At 43.5% G+C, this 18,124-nt stretch overlaps 1 protein-coding gene across 1 annotated transcript in view; it reads left to right on the top strand.

The window, feature by feature from the left end:
• Positions 1-15,307: 15,307 nt before the first annotated feature.
• LOC112229826 (ETS domain-containing transcription factor ERF) overlaps positions 15,308-18,124 on the top strand; it is a 33,634-nt gene continuing 30,817 nt past the window's right edge. Inside the window, exon 1 of the mRNA XM_042309978.1 lies at positions 15,308-15,984. Within this exon, the coding sequence (XP_042165912.1) occupies positions 15,963-15,984 (22 nt within the window). The 5' untranslated portion in view covers positions 15,308-15,962. The remainder of the gene's footprint in view (positions 15,985-18,124) is intronic.

Below are 18,124 nucleotides of genomic sequence, written 5' to 3'. Positions count from 1 at the left end.
GGAGAAGGGTGGCTACTTTAAAGAATCTCAAATATAAAAATATATTTTGGTTACTACATGATTCCATATGTGTTATTTCATAGTTTGTCTTCAGTATTATTTTACAATGTAGAAAATAGTACAAATGAAAAAACAAAATTGAATGACTAGGTGTGTCCAAACTTTTGACTGGTCCGGGTAGCCATTTGATTAGCTGTTCAGGAGTCTTATGGCTTGGGGATAGAAGCTGTTAAGAAGCCTTTTGGACCTTGACTTGGCGCTCTGTTACCACTTGCCGTGCGGTAGCAGAGAGAACATTCTATGCCTAGGGTGGCTGGAGTCTTTGGCAATTTTTAGGGCCTTCCTCTGACACTGCCTGGTATAGAGGTCCTGGTTGGCAGGAAGCTTGGCCCCAGTGATGTACTGGGCTGTACACACTACCCTCTGTAATGCCTTGTGGTCGGAGGTCGAGCAGTTGCCATACCAGGCAGTGATGCAACCAGTCATGATGCCCTCAATGTTATTTTGTTGGTGATGTGGACACCAAGGAACTTGAAGTTCTCAACCTGCTCCACTACAGCCCCGTCGATGAGAATGGGGGCATGCTCAACCCACCTTTTCCTGTAGTCCACAATCATCTGTCTTGATCACGTTGCAGGAGAGGTTGTTATCCTGGCAACACACTGCCAGGTCTCTGACCTCCTCCCTATAGGCTGCATCATCGGTGATCAGGCCTACCACTGTCGTGTTGTCTGAAAACTTAATGGTGTTGGAGGCATGCTTGGCCATGCAGTCATGGGTGAACAGGGAGTACAGGAAGGGACTGAGCACGCACCCATGAGGGGCCTCCGTGTTAAGGACCAGCGTGGCGTATGTTTTATTACCTACCCTTACCAGCTGGGGGTGGCCCATCAGGAAGTCCAGGATCTAGTTGCAGAGAGAGGTGTTTAGTCCCAGTGTACTTAGCTTAGTGATGAGCTTTCAAGGCACTATGGTGTTGAACCCTGAGCTGTAATCAATGAATAGCATTCTCATGTAGGTGTTCCTTTTGTCCAGGTGGGAAAGGTTAGCGTGGAGTGCAATAGAGAGAGCGTCATCTGTGGATCTGTTGTGGAGGTATGCAAATTGGAGTGGATCTAGGGTTTCTGGTAAAATGGTGTTGATGTACTTATGGTCACTATGGGGACGACGTCATTGATGCACTTGTTGATGAAGCCAGTGACTGATGTGGTGTACTCCTCAATGCTATCGGAAGAATCCCGGAACATATTCCAGTCTGTGCTAGCAAAACAGCCCTGTAGCATAGCATCTGCGTCATCTGACCACTTCCGTATTGAGTGAGTCACTGGTACTTCCTGCTTTAGGTTTTGCTTGTAAGCAGAAATCAGGAGGATAGAGTTATGGTCAGATTTGCCAAATGGAGGGAGAGGGAGAGCTTTGTTCACGTCTCTGTGTGTGGGGTAAAGGTGGTCTAGAGTTTTTTTTTCTCTGGTTGCACATGTAACATGCTGGTAGAAATGAGGTAAAACGTATTTACATTTCCCTGCATTAAATTCCTCAGCCACTAGGAGTGCCACCTCTGGATGAGCATTTTCTTGTTTGCTTATGGCCTTAAATAGCTCGATGAGTGCGGTCTTAGTGCCAGCATCGGTTTGTGGTGGTAAGTAGACAGGTACAACATTTTTTTAATGCAAACTGTCTTGGTAAATACTGTGGTCTACAGCATATCATGAGATACCCTACTTCAGGTGAGCAAAACCTTGAGACTTCCTTAATATTAGATTTTGTGCACCAGCTGTTATTTACAAATAGACACAGACCGCCACCCCTTGTCTTACCAGAGACAGCTGTTCTATCTTGCAGATGCATAGAAAACCCAGCCAGCTGTATGTTATCCATGTCTTCGTTCAGCCACAATTTGGTGAAACATAACATATGACAGTTAATTTCCCGTTGGTCGGTTAGTCTTGATCGGAGATCATCCATTTTTTCATCCAATGCTTGCACGTTGGCCAATAGGACTGATGGTAGAGGCCGATTACCCACTCCCTGATGAATCCTCACAAGGCACTCCGATCTCTGCCCCCTGTACCTTCGTCTTTTCCTCAACCATCCCCTTTATAACCTCCCCACCCTCTTCCTCCCCCGGCTCTTATCTTCCATGGCCTCATCATCCCCTCTTCTTCCCTCCATTTCGGCCCCCTTTCCCCAGTGCAAGAGCGTAGTAATCCCATTACAAACGTGTGAATACCAGCTGGGAGAGGGAAGGAGAGAGGAGAAAATGAACAGTGTGTGCGTGTGTGTCTATATAGTATACGTCTCCACTTTCCTCAGTCTAAAGTATGTAATCTAATGTTGGAAGTATCTCAGTGCTGGTGAGAGGCGAAAGGGCACAGGCAGGCTCATTAGAGGTTAGCTCGGGGAGGGTTTGTAAGGTGAGGACGCTAGACAGCAGAGACAGACCCAATGTGTTTCCTGAAGAGTTCAAGCACCAAGAAAATAAACAAGCCTTTTGATCACAAAGGCCCCATTCACTCAGTCTCATTCTCTCTCTCCGTCTCCCCCTCCCCCCTCCGTTCTGAGCCCTCCACTTACCCTTGCTACTCTGGCCATTAAATCTCCACTCTCCCTCTGACCCTTCTCTTTATTAATCCCCTTTCCTCCTTTAAAAACCCTTCCTCCCTCTCTTCCCTCCATTTCACCTCTCTTTTCCTCAGTAGCTGTGCCTCAACTGTGTGCCTGTCACTTGTATGACTTGAGGGCCTCAGTTGATATTGTCTTTGGGCTTTTAAAAGGCCTTGAAGATATATGCGGCCCCCTATCATCTTGTGGGGGAAGAGAGCTGTAGAGTGTTGAGAAGACTGTCAATTTGAAAATATCTTCATCATAACATCATTCACACGCAATGGTAGTGAGTGACAAATGCCATCCTCCTTCATCCCCTACTCAATGGCTCTTTAAAAATAATAAAAATTGCAGATGTGTTGGTGTGAATTGGACTCTCCCCATATCAGTGTTGGCTTGTGTGTTCTGTTGTTCAGTGTGGTTCCCTATGCCATTCAGCACCACTTAGGAAAGAAAAATAGATTTCCTCATTACAATCCTGTGGTTTAAAATAAGAGAGGAGAGGGGAGACAAGTCAAATACATTTTATGTAACCTCTGGTCAGATGATAAAACCTTAGCCAATCGTCAGGTTGCTTACCCTATATTTCAGATCTCACAATATAGATAATAATGGTTAATCAATGTTAGCCTAACTATTCATCATGATTGATTGATTGATTCCTGCATAAGCCTCATTATCATCAATTACCTCCATCACAAACAACAGTTCACGGCTACAGAACAAGGTTCCCCATCGAGCTTTTGTTAAATTTCTTTTGACAAGCAATAAGCTTCACCCACAAAGGTATGCGCCTGACACCCTGATCTCAAGACCCTGTTGTGGAAACTAGTTTCCCTGTACCATAAATGAACTAGTCATAATTAGTTGTACTTTGTATATAGGCTTATAGTTCAATTCCAAGGCTGCATTTAGGCTAGTTGTAATACTGGTAAGCACAGACAAAGCAACAGCGTTTTAATTCAACTAAGACAGAAGATGAAAAGTGTATAGTACGGCGTTTACAGTGCCTCCCGAAAGTATTCACACCACTTGACTTTTTCCACATTTTGTTGTGTTACAGCCTGAATTTAAAATTGATTAAATTGAGATTTGTTTTGTCACTGGCCTAAACACGATACCCCATAATGTCAAAGTGGAATTATGTTTTTCAAAATATTTACAAATACATTAAACCTGAAATGCTGAAATGTCTTGAGTCAACAAGTATTCAACACTTTTGATTTTTGAATGACTACCTCATCTCATCCAAAAGTACTTCCGGCGCCGACAGAGATGGCCGCCTCGCTTCGCGTTCCTAGGAAACTATGCAGTTTTTTGTTTTTTTACGTGTTATTTCTTACACTAGTACCCCAGGTCATCTTAGGTTTCTTTACATACAGCCGAGAAGAACTACTGAATATAAGATCAGCGTCAACTCACCATCAGTACGACCAAGAATATGTTTTTCGCGATGCGGATCCTGTGTTCTGCCTTACAACCAGTGTAACCGAGTGGATCACATGCAGCGACCAAAAAAAAAACGACTCAGAAAAAGAGGGAAACGAAGCGGTCTTCTGGTCAGACTCCGGAGACGGGCACATCGTGCACCACTCCCTAGCATTCTTCTTGCCAATGTCCAGTCTCTTGACAACAAGGTTGATGAAATCCGAGCAAGGGTAGCATTCCAGAGGGACATCAGAGACTGTAACGTTCTTTGCTTCACGGAAACATGGCTAACTGGAGAGACGCAATCCGAAGCGGTGCAGCCAGCGGGTTTCTCCACGCATCGCGCCGACAGAAACAAACATCTTTCTGGTAAGAAGACGGGCGGGGGCGTATGTCTTATGGCCAACGTGACATGGTGTGATGAAAGAAACATACAGGAACTCAAATCCTTCTGTTCACCTGATTTAGAATTCCTCACAATCAAATGTAGACCGCATTATCTACCAAGAGAATTCTCTTCGATTATAATCACAGCCGTATATATCCCCCCAAGCAGACACATCGATGGCTCTGAACGAACTTTATTTAACTCTCTGCAAACTGGAAACGATTTATCCGGAGGCTGCATTCATTGTAGCTGGGGATTTTAACAAGGCTAATCTGAAAACAAGACTCCCTAAATTTTATCAGCATATCGATTGCGCAACCAGGGGTGGAAAGACCCTGGATCATTGTTACTCTAACTTCCGCGACGCATATAAGGCCCTGCCCCGCCCCCTTTCGGAAAAGCTGACCACGACTCCATTTTGTTGATCCCTGCCTACAGACAGAAACTAAAACAAGAAGCTCCCACGCTGAGGTCTGTCCAACGCTGGTCCGACCAAGCTGACTCCACACTCCAAGACTGCTTCCATCACGTGGACTGGGAGATGTTTCGTATTGCGTCAGACAACAACATTGACGAATACGCTGATACGGTGTGCGAGTTCATTAGAACGTGCGTTGAAGATGTCGTTCCCATAGCAACGATTAAAACATTCCCTAACCAGAAACCGTGGATTGATGGCAGCATTCGTTTGAAACTGAAGGCACGAACCACTGCTTTTAATCAGGGCAAGGTGTCTGGTAACATGACTGAATACAAACAGTGCAGCTATTCCCTCCGCAAGGCTATCAAACAAGCTAAGCGCCAGTACAGAGACAAAGTAGAATCTCAATTCAACGGCTCAGACACAAGAGGTATGTGGCAGGGTCTACAGTCAATCACGGACTACAGGAAGAAACCCAGCCCAGTCACGGACCAGGATGTCTTGCTCCCAGGCAGACTAAATAACTTTTTTGCCCGCTTTGAGGACAATACAGTGCCACTGACACGGCCTGCAACGGAAACATGCGGTCTCTCCTTCACTGCAGCCGAAGTGAGTAAGACATTTAAACGTGTTAACCCTCGCAAGGCTGCAGGCCCAGACGGCATCCCCAGCCGCGCCCTCAGAGCATGCGCAGACCAGCTGGCCGGTGTGTTTACGGACATATTCAATCAATCCCTATACCAGTCTGCTGTTCCCACATGCTTCAAGAGGGCCACCATTGTTCCTGTTCCCAAGAAAGCTAAGGTAACTGAGCTAAACGACTACCGCCCCGTAGCACTCACATCCGTCATCATGAAGTGCTTTGAGAGACTAGTCAAGGACCATATCACCTCCACCCTACCTGACACCCTTGACCCACTCCAATTTGCTTACCGCCCAAATAGGTCCACAGACGATGCAATCTCAACCACACTGCACACTGCCCTAACCCATCTGGACAAGAGGAATACCTATGTGAGAATGCTGTTCATCGACTACAGCTCGGCATTCAACACCATAGTACCCTCCAAGCTCGTCATCAAGCTCGAGACCCTGGGTCTCGACCCCGCCCTGTGCAACTGGGTACTGGACTTCCTGACGGGCCGCCCCCAGGTGGTGAGGGTAGGCAACAACATCTCCTCCCCGCTGATCCTCAACACTGGGGCCCCACAAGGGTGCGTTCTGAGCCCTCTCCTGTACTCCCTGTTCACCCACGACTGCGTGGCCATGCACGCCTCCAACTCAATCATCAAGTTTGCGGACGACACAACAGTGGTAGGCTTGATTACCAACAACGATGAGACGGCCTACAGGGAGGAGGTGAGGGCCCTCAGAGTGTGGTGTCAGGAAAATAACCTCACACTCAACGTCAACAAAACTAAGGAGATGATTGTGGACTTCAGGAAACAGCAGAGGGAACACCCCCATCCACATCGATGGAACAGTAGTGGAGAGGGTAGCAAGTTTTAAGTTCCTCGGCATACACATCACAGACAAACTGAATTGGTCCACTCACACAGACAGCATCGTGAGGAAGGCGCAGCAGCGCCTCTTCAACCTCAGGAGGCTGAAGAAATTCGGCTTGTCACCAAAAGCACTCACAAACTTCTACAGATGCACAATCGAGAGCATCCTGGCGGGCTGTATCACCGCCTGGTATGGCAACTGCACCGCCCTCAACCGTAAGGCTCTCCAGAGGGTAGTGAGGTCTGCACAACGCATCACCGGGGGCAAACTACCTGCCCTCCAGGACACCTACACCACCCGATGCTACAGGAAGGCCATAAAGATCATCAAGGACATCAACCACCCGAGCCACTGCCTGTTCCCCCCGCTGCCATCCAGAAGGCGAGGTCAGTACAGGTGCATCAAAGCTGGGACCGAGAGACTGAAAAACAGCTTCTATCTCAAGGCCATCAGACTGTTAAACAGCCACCACTAACATTGAGTGGCTACTGCCAACACACTGTCAATGACACTGACTCTACTCCAGCCACTTTAATCATGGGAATTGATGGGAAATGATGTAAATATATCACTAGCCACTTTAAACAATGCTACCTTATATAATGTTACTTACCCTACATTGTTCATCTCATATGCATACGTTGATACTGTACTCTATATCATCGACTGCATCCTTATGTAATACATGTATCACTAGCCACTTTAACTATGCCACTTGGTTTACATACTTATCTCATATGTATATACTGTACTCGATATCATCTACTGTATCTTGCCTATGCTGCTCTGTACCATCACTCATTCATATATCCTTATGTACATATTCTTTATCCCCTTACACTGTGTATGACAGTAGTTTTTTTTGGAATTGTTAGTTAGATTACTTGCTCGTTATTACTGCATTGTCGGAACTAGAAGCACAAGCATTTCGCTACACTCGCATTAACATCTGCTAACCATGTGTATGTGACAAATAAAATTTGATTTGATTTGATTTGATCTCTGTACCCCCACACAATTATCAGTCGAGCAGTGAATTTCAAACACAGATTCAACCACAAAGACCAGGGACGTTTTCCAATGCCTCACAAAGAAGGGCACCAATTGGTAGATGGGTAAAAAAAATAAACATTGAATACCCCTTTGAGCATGGTGAAGTTATTAATTACATTTTGGATGGTTTATCAATACACACAGTCACTACAAAGATATAGGAATCCTTCCTAACTCAGTTGCCAGAGAGGAAGGAAACCGCTCTGGGATTTCACCATGAGGCCAATGGTGACTTTATAACAGTTACAGAGTTGTATGGCTGTGATAAGAGAAAACTGAGGATGGATCAACCACATTGTAGTTACTCCACAATACTAACCTAATTGAAGGAAATGAAGGAAGCCTATACATAAGAAAAATATTCCAAAACATGCATCCTGTTTGCAACAAGGCACTAAAGTAATACTACAAAAAGATTGGCAGAGCAATTCACTTTTTGTCCTGAATAGAAAGTGTCATGTTTGGGGAAAATCCAATACAACACATTACTGTGTACCACTCTTTATTTTCAAGCATCGTGGTCACTGCATCATGTTATTGGTATGCTTGTAATTGTTAAGGACTGGGGAGTTTTTCAGGATAAAAAAAATAAACGGAATGGAGCTATACTTATGTAAATTAGATATTTCTGTATTTCATTTTCAATATATTTGCAAACATTTCTACAAACATGTTTTCACTTTATCATTATGAGGTATTGCGTGTAGATGGGTGAGAGAGAAACAAATTAACTTAATCCATTTTGAATTCAGGCTGTAAAACAACAAAATGTGGAATAAATCAAGGGGTATGAATACATTCTGAAGACACAGTAGGGCTTGAAAATATACCCCGTCTCCCCCCTTTCTCGCCTCCAGCGTCTGACTGTCACTCTGATTAGGGACGCCAAGGTCGCCTCACAAAGGAGGAGAAGAACCCTTAATGTTTTGGCAGTGTGGTGTCGGAGCAACAACCTCTCCCTCAACGTCAGCAAGACCAAATGAGCTGATTGTGGAATACAGGAAATGGGAGGGGGGTGCACACCCTCATCTACATCAACGGGGTGGCAGTGGAGCAGGTAGACGGCTTCAAGTTCCTCGGTGTCCAAATCACGAAATACTTCGAATGGTCCAAACACACACGCACAGTCGTACCTCAGTGCCTGTTCCCCCTCATGAGGTTGAAAAAGTTTGGCATGGGCCCTCAAATCCTGAAAAAGTTCTACAGCTGCGCCATCGAGAGCATATTGACTGGCTGCATCACTTCTTGGTATGACAATAGCACGGCCCTCGATCGCATGGCGCAACAGAGGGTTGTGCTGACAGCCCAGTACGAGCTCCCTGCCTTCCAGGACCTCTATATCAGGCTGTGTGAAAAGAAGGCCAGAAAAAAATCATCAAAGAGCCCAACCACCCAAACCATAGACTATTTTCTCTGCTGCTAAACAACAAGAGGTACAGGTGCATCAAGTCTGACCAACAGGCTCTTGAACAGCTTCCATCCCCAAGCAATACGAATGAAAGATAGCTAACAAAATAGCGACACGGACTGAGTTTAGCTTGTACCTTAATTGACCTTTTATTTCTCTATCCATACTCACAGGGCCCTACACACACACTGTCACTCCAACACACAAACAAACACTCACTCACACATAATATGCACATACATTTATACTGACTCTACACACCCACTCACATGCAAGCATCTGCTACTCTATTCTTCAGTGATTGCATGTTGGCCAATAGAACGGATGGTAGAGGCGGGTAATTCTCACAAGGCACCCCAATCTCCGCCCCCTGTACCTTCGTCTTTTCTTGACACAAATGATGAGGATTTGGGCCTGGTCTCGGAGAAACAGTACATCCTTCGCGTCGGACTCATTTAAGAAACATATCTTTGTCCAGTTTGAGGTGAGTAATCACTGTTCTGATATCCAGAAGCTCTTTTTGGTCATAAGAGGTGGTAGCAGCAACATTATGTACAAAATAAGTTACAAACAATACAGATTATTATTTATTTTTTTAAATGTCACAGTTGGTTAGGAGCCCGTAAAACGGCAGCCATCCCCTCTAGCGCCATTATACATAATATTCATACCCTTTGTTATGAGACTCGAAATTGAGTTCAGGTGAAACTGGTTTCCATTGATCATTCTTGAGATGTTTCTACAACTTGGTTGAAGTCCACCTGTGGTAAATTCAATTAATGGGACATGATTTAGAAAAGGCACATACCTGTCTATATAAGGTCTCACCGTTGACAGTGTATGTCGGAGCAAAAAACAATTGTCCGTAGAACTCTGAGAACAGGATTGTGTCAAGGCACAGATCTGGGGAAGGGTACCAAAACATTTCTGCAGCATTGAAGGTATCCAAGAACACAGTGGCCTTCATCATTCTTAAATGGAAGAAGTTTGTAACCACCAAGACTCTTCCTAGAGCTGGTAGCCCGGCCAAACTGAGCCATCGGGGGAGAAGAGCCTTGGTCAGGTAGGTGACCAAGAACCCAATGGTCACTCTGACAGAGCTCCTATGTAGATATGGAAGAAACTTCTATAAGGACAACCATCTCTGCAGCACTCCACCAATCAGGCCTTTATGGTAGAGTGGCCAGGCGGACGCCACTCCTCGGTAAAAGGCACATGACAGCCCGCTTGGAGTTTGGCGAAAGGCACCTAAAGGACTCTCAGACCATGCGAAATAAAGTCACCTGGTCTGATGAAACCAAGATTGAACTCTTTGGCCTGAATGACAAGCGTCACGTCTGGAGGAAACCTGGCACCATCCCTTCAATGAAGCATGGTGGTGGCAGCATCATGCTGTGGGGATGTTTTTCAGTGACGGGGAACGGCGACTAGTCAGGATCAAGGGAAAGATGAAGGGAGCAAACTACAGAGAGATCCTTGATGAAAACCTGCTCCAGAGTGCTCTGGAGAGACCTGAAAATGGCTATACAGCGACGCTCCCTATCTAACCTGATAGAACTTGAGGGGATCTGTAGAGAAGAATGGGAGAAACTCCCCAAATACAGGTGTGCCAAGCTTGAAGGGTCATACCCAAGAAGACTCAAGGCTGTAATCCCTGCCAATGGTGCTTCCACAAAGTACTGAGTAAAAGGTCTGAATACTTATGTAAATGTAATTATTTAAGTTTTATCTAAAAATCTGTTTTGGATTTGTCATTATGGGGTATTGTGTGTAGATTGATGAGGAAAAAAATACCATTTAGAATAAGGCTGAAAAGTAACAAAATATGGAAAAAGTCAATGGGTCTGAATAGTTTCCGAATGCACTGTATCTACCTCCATCACTCCAATATCCCTGCACATGTACAGTTGAAGTCGGAAGTTTACATACACCTTAGCCAAATACATTTAAACTCAGTTTTTCACAATTCCTGACATTTAATCCTGTTTTAGGATCACCACTTTATTTTAAGAATTTGAAATGGCAGAATAATAGTAGAGAGAATGATTTATTTCAGCTTTTATTTCTTTCATCACATTTCCAGTGGGTCAGAAGTTTACATACACTCAATTAGTATTTGGTAGCATTGCCTTTAAATTGTTTAACTTGGGTCAAATGTTTCGGGTAGCCTTCCACAAGCTTCCCACAATAAGTTGGGTGAATTTTGTCCCATTCCTCCTGACAGAGCTGGCGTAACTGAATCAGGTTTGTAGGCCTCCTTGCTCACACATGCTTTTTCAGTTCTGCCCACAAATTTTCAATAGGACTGAGGTCAGGGCTTTGTGATGGCCACTCCAATACCTTGACTTGGTTGTCCTTAAGCCATTTTCCCACAACTTTGGAAGTATGCTTTGGGTCAGTCCATTTGGAAGACCCATTTGCGACCAAGCTTTAACTTCCTGACTGATGTCTTGAGATGTTGCTTCAATATATCCACATAATTTCCCTTCCTCATGAAGCCATCTATTTTGTGAAGTGCACCAGACCCTCTTGCAGCAAAGCAAGATGCTGCCACCCCCGTGCTTCACGGTTGGGATGTTGTTTTTTGGCTTGCAAGTCTCCCCCTTTTCCCTCCTAACATAACGATGGTCATTATGGCCAAACAGTTCTATTTTTGTTTCATCAGACCCGTGGACATTTCTCCAAAAAGTCTTTGTCCCATGTGCAGCTGCAAACCGTAGTCTGGCTTTTTTTTTTAATGGCGGTTTTGGAGCAGTGGCTTCTTCCTTGCTGAGTAGCCATTCAGGTTATGTCGATATAGGGCTTGTTTTACTGTGGATATAGATACTTTTGTACCCGTTTCCTCCAGCATCTTCACAAGGTCCTTCGCTGTTGTTCTGGGATTGAGTTGCACTTTTCGCACCAAAGTAGGTTCATCTCTAGGAGACAGAACACGTCTCCTTCCTGAGTGGTATGACGGCTGCGTGGTCCCATGGTGTTTATATTGTTTGTACAGATGAACGAGGTACCTTCAGGCATTTGGAAATTGCTCCCAAGGATGAACCAGACTTGTGGAGGTCTACAATTCTTTTTCTGAGGTCTTGGCTGATTTCTTTTAATTTTCCCATGATGTCAAGCAAAGAGGCAATGAGTGTGAAGGTAGGCCTTGAAATACATCCACAGGTACACCTCCAATTGACCCAAATATGTCAATTAGCCTATCAGAAGCTTCTAAAGCCATGACATCATTTTCTGTAATTTTCCAAGCTGTTTAAAGGCACAGTAAACTTCTGACCCACTGGAATTGTGATACAGTGAATTATAAGTGAAATAATCTGTCTGTAAACAATTGTTGGAAAAATGACTTCTGTCATGCACAAAGTAGATGTACTAACCAACTTGCCAAAATTATAGTTTGTTAATTAACAAGAAATTTGTGGAGTGGTTGAAAAACAAGTTTTAATGACTCCAACCTAAGTGTATGTAAACTTCCGACTTCAACTGTAAATATGGTATTGGAACTAACTTTTTAAATATTTCCTGTATATAGTGTGCTTACTTCCTTACGTTATTGTGTATAACAGCAAAACTGTTACCTCACCCTAGACAAGTTGGCTACTGGGGGTCACAGTTTCTTCACACTCTTTGGAGAAGGAATGGGAGTGAGGGATGACAAGAATAATGGAATATGGCTTGAGGTTTTGGATTGATAATAAGTATATGGAAACATATGATGCCAATGGCTGGTAGAAGAGAGGCAGAGATGCTTGGCACAGTGGTGGAGGACTGTTTTCGGCTACGTTACACAGTTCTGTTACTCTGGTGCTTGTGTAGGACAGCCTATGAAATGTCACCTACTACCCTTCAGTTTCCACACACAACCACTTAGAGGAAACAAGAACAGGGGAGGGAGAGACAGAGGGAGTGGGAGCAACGCGAGAGTGAGAGAGAGTTGGATGAAAAGAAACAGAAGGCCACCTATGATCCCTTGTTGTTCTCCACTTCAATTTCCCCTCCATCGGTTTCTTCAACGGCGCACATATCATCTCCTCTCCAACCCTACTCTTGGGTCTCATCAACTTTTTCTTTCTCCCTTAATCTCATTTATGTTCTCTCCCGGATCTCTAAAGAAATACTCCTATAACGAAAAGTCTGAAAGGATCCTTCATTAGACCGAATAGAATGAGAGATGCAACCGAAGGTAATAAACAATTTCTCTGGTAGGAAACAGCCTATGTGGCATTGATATTAGTCCGAAAAATGTATTCTAGTCTCAATTGAGTACAAAGTGGAAATAGGATAACATGGTCATAAAGTCAGTCTCGTTCAAAACAGAGATTTGCGAGATAATTAGGAAACAATTGTATGTCACGGAATGAAGAGTACCATAACAGTTTTTCTGAGTGGGGTTTAATTTAACCCTGCCCAATGCCCACAGCTGGTAGCACCCAAGTAATCATCAATTGGCAATGGTAAATTTGGTTTGACATTCGATATCCCTATGGAGCTAGTTAGGGACCATCAGTAAATGACACAATGCACATAGGACAATATTTTAAAATGTCAATAGCTCCAAATTTCAATGACTTTAAAACCTCAAATCAACTAAAAATTGTAGAAATGAACATACAAATATTGAAAGCATTTTAATGAGACACCTAAAAGATGTGCAACATGAAAATATTGTCCCATTTACATTGTGTAATTTATTGAGTCGCTATCTATTCCCAGAGATAGGCTATCCAAAGTTAAACCAACTTTGCCATGGTCCCACATCAGTGGCTGAAGCTAACTGTTGAAGAAAGTTGGCTAGCTAGGCTACTTCCAGAAACAAGACCTGGTTAGACTGTTTCAAGTTATCTAGAAGGGTGAGTGACTGTAACTGTGTATTGTTTTGGCAGAGTGAAAGTACAATAGCTTCCCACGTTTGAACCAAAGGAGGTTGGTGGGAGGAGCTTTTGGAGGACAGGCTCATTGTAATGGCTGGAATGGAATTAATGGAACGGTATCAAACATGGAAACTACATGTTTGACTCCATTCCATTTATTCTATTCCAGCCATTACAATGAGCCTGTCCTCCTATAGCTCCTCCTACCAGCCTCCTCTGGTTCGAACAAACACACACACACACACACACAAACGAGAGACACCCACGTAAAAGTATGCCTCCAAAATCCAAATCTCATTCGCATTTCCTAATGGGGAGAATTGAAACCAAGACTAAATGAGGAAGTTCAGCCCCGCTTTTAGAGAAAGATCCAGCAGACGCCTTTGGTTCAGGTGCAGCAGGTAGCCTAATGGTCAGAGTGTTGGACTAGTAACCGAAAGGTTGCAAGATTGAATCCCTGAGCTGGCTAGGTAAAAATCTGTCGCTCTGCTCCTGTTCCTAGGCTGTCATTGAAAATAAGAATTTGTTCTTAACTGACTTGCCTAGTTAAATAAAGGTCAATTTATTTTATTTTAAACTATGACTGAAAAGGATAACAGGACATGTCGGTGATGCATTCAGGTTAAAATTGAGTCCACAATGTTGCACTAGCCAATATCTTACCATCAATACACAAAATATGCTGCTTTTCGACTGTTGCATGTGCATTGTGTATACTTACCCTTATGTGTATACTTACCCTTACTTACCCTTACCCTTAGGGCAATTGTGTTTTCATAGCTAGGGCTGACAGTAAGGACTTGTGAAGCGCACAATCAACAAAATCAAATCAAATCAAATCAATTTATATAGCCCTTTGTACATCAGCTGATATCTCAAAGTGCTGTACAGAAACCCAGCCTAAAACCCCAAACAGCAAGCAATGCAGGTGTAGAAGCACAGTGGCTATGAAAAACTCCCTAGAAAGGCCAAAACCTAGGAAGAAACCTGTGCCAGAAGAGTGGAGATTATAACATAACATGGCCAAGATGTTCAAATGTTCATAAATGACCAGCATGGTCAAATAATAATAATCACTGTAGTTGTTGAGGGTGCAGCAAGTCAGCACCTCAGGAGTAAATAAATGTCAGTTGGCTTTTCATAGCCGATCATTAAGAGTATCTCTATCACTCCTGCTGTCTCTAGAGAGTTGAAAACAGCAGGTCTGGGACAGGTAGCACATCCGGTGAACAGGTCAGGATTCCATAGCAGCAGGCAGAATAGTTGAAACAATCTCTGCATATTCAAAACAGTTGCTTTGTGAGAAGGTGCTAAAGTTCACAGTTAGCCATTGTTGTTTAAATGAAAGCTGAAAAATGGCCCCACTTGATAGCAAGTCCACCTGAGCCATGGCCCAGAGAGACACAGATGTAGGGTTAATAAAAAAATGTTGAGTTTGTTGATGCTTACTTTGATTTGGTGGTGTCTGATGCTATCCTGCTTTACAGGTGCACCACTTTGAAACCATATGTTTGCTTGACCAGTAAGTGGGAAGACTATAAAATAATCACTGATTATGATTTGACGCGGTTTACATACTCGCGGCAAAACAGGATACACCAATTTACCGGCGGCGGGTCTCCACAGCAACGTCGCACCGTGTAGTGACGCCAACCAGGCGGATGGCAAGTAGGCGTAGCTCCTTCCCAGGTCCGCGTGGGCGGCCCCGTGTGGTAGGGAGAGCGAAACACGACACCCCTAGAGAGGAAGGGGGGTAGAGAATACGGAGTGAGTGGAAAATGAAAAGTCTGTAGAAAGAGAAAGAAAAAAAACGTGGTTCCATACTAATTCAGATTGAGATTTTTTCTTGCGTTGTTTTGACTGCTGGAATGATGATGTGGAAGATTCGACCATGCAACATTGTAACGCGGTTAAACTGATGAGCTAAATAATTAGAACCGAGTGTTACAAGGCATTCCCCCGCTATCGGCACGACGGACATAAAAGTTCAACGCCATTCAGAGCTCACGATTGGATTTATACAAAGCTAGAACATTCGTCTCAACGATTTGTGAAAAAGAACACAAAAAAATACAACTTGGAGCTCAAAAGTAACTAGGGAACAGTAGGGGCCAGGGGTTTAGAGCGCTTGAGAACAGAGGGATTTAGGCTAAGCTTAGAAACGGAAAAGTTTTAAAGCTAACGAGGAATTTTGCAACATATCAAGAAGAACAACGAAGTCTGGGTGTCGGATACCAAGCGAGCTAGAAACCAAACGGGAAACTGTCTGAATTGACCAGAGTCACCATGAAAACCCCGGGGGATACGGGTAAGTTACGATAATGTTCGCGGACCAACTATTGTCCGAATGGAACTGTCTGACCCTGTTGTCCACTGGAAAGTGCTTGATACCTTATGGCGCTCGACTGGCACTTGTTATTGTTTCACGTAACAACACAACCTCACCTGGATACATTCGGTAAAGGCAAATGATGCACTTGTAATGATCTACCATTGTGTGATAAATGACCCATGGTTATCGTACTAATAACTCGGTGAGAACTCTATGTAATGAGACGTTAAATCCATACAAGCTATAGCACTAGGCTAGTTAGCTAACTAACGTTAGAATAGAATTGCCGCAATTTCCCACTCGAGTCCAAGCAGAGCTAGCTAGCTAACTTGTCAGGGAAAGTTTGAAGTAATTACGGAAAATCCGTTGCTCACACCACTGTCTATTTGTTAGCGAACAGTTCACTATATCGGTGTCTCTGATAGCGAAGTTTACATGGCTATTATTAGTCGAGGCAGTTCGCTAACCAACTTTCAAACTTCCACACTTGACTAGCTAACTAGCCAATTCGCCCAAAATGGACATTCCTGGCGAGTAACATTAGCCCATGTTAAGCAAGGTAACGTTAGCTATCAAACGGGCACTACTGACCTGTTGATGACTAAGAAAATAGACAAACTATTTTGTTTTTCTCCATTAGCTAATTAGCAACCAGGGATGTTAGTTGGGCATTGTAGGACACGCATTTGACATTTAGCCACTGCTTTTCAGCCCCATTTTCATTATCTTCAGCACAAAACCAAAACTACATATGTGTGAACTTTCCTACGTTTCAATTAAAAAAATGAAACACTGAGTTTCCCAATGACTTGACCCAGATAGACATTTTTCAGATTTTGACAATCAAAGATTTAAACCATTTTTCATTATACCCTATGACGTCACAGAGAAGCCTTTTTTAGGACCTTTATCTTTTTAACCACAGATCATAATAAACACGAAATTTTCAGATGTGTTGTCCTCCCTCATCTTAAACGTCAACGACCGCCGCTGTTATTTATTATTATTATTTATATATTTTTTTCACCTTTATTTAACCAGGTAGGCCAGTTGAGAACAAGGTCTCATTTACAATTGCGACCTGGCCAAGATAAAGCAGTGCGAGTTACACATGGGATAAACAAGCGTACACTCAATAACACAATAGAAAAATCTGTATACACTGTGTGCAAATGAAGTAAGGAGGTATGAAGTAAGGAGGTAAGGACATAAATAGGCCATAGTGGTGAAGTAATTACAATTTAGCAATTAACACTGGAGTGATAGATGTGCAGATGAGGATGTGCAAGTAGAAATACTGGTGTGCAAAAGAGCAGAAAAACATATGGGGATGAGGTAGGTAGGTGGTTGGATGGGCTATTTACAGATTGGCTGCTAGTGATCGGTAAGCTGCTCTGACAGCTGATGCTTAAAGTTAGTGAGGGAGATATAAGTCTCCAACTTCAGTGATTTTTGCAATTCGTTATGGTGCTGGATATAATGAATAAGGTTGAAAAGTGAATTGCCCTTTTAACTCAGGCACAACTTTTGGAAGTTCCATTAACTAGCTAGCTAGAGTAGCTAAGTTGTTGAATGCCAACGTTACATGTATCATGGGGGACATGCCTGTACAATACCATTGTCATTGGTCCAATATTTCTTGTGAGTGTGCCCTACATTTGGGAATATTTTGGCTAATCAAAAATGTTGCCAGCCAACAAACACTCGGCAATTGAACATATTTGTATTATTCTTATTAATTGTTGAATCCATAGCAAAGTAGCTACTGTTGTCCCAGTCATTTGCAAATGACCTATGCCCTTTGTTTGTGGTTTACAAATGGGCCAATAGAAGTATATATGCAGGAACACCCTGAATTGTTGGCCGCAATCACACCCTTCTGCCTCCCTGAGTAGGTCTAGTTCGCAAGATCGAGGCCTTCTCTAGTTTAATACAAATAGGTGTGCCATGCATCATGTCACATGGCAAAGGGGTGGCAGATAGACTAGTGGTTAGAGCGTTGGGCCAGTAACCACAAGGTTGCTAGATCAAATCCCCGTGCTGATAAGGTAAAAATCTGTCTTTCTGCCCCTGAACAAGGCACTGTTCCTAGGCCGTCATTGTAAATAAGAATTTG

This window comes from Oncorhynchus tshawytscha, linkage group LG31 (assembly GCF_018296145.1).
Source record: "Oncorhynchus tshawytscha isolate Ot180627B linkage group LG31, Otsh_v2.0, whole genome shotgun sequence".
NCBI classification, from domain to species: Eukaryota; Metazoa; Chordata; class Actinopteri; order Salmoniformes; family Salmonidae; genus Oncorhynchus; species Oncorhynchus tshawytscha.
Note: the sequence above shows the minus strand (reverse complement) of the source record. Positions and strands in the feature narration are given on the sequence as shown.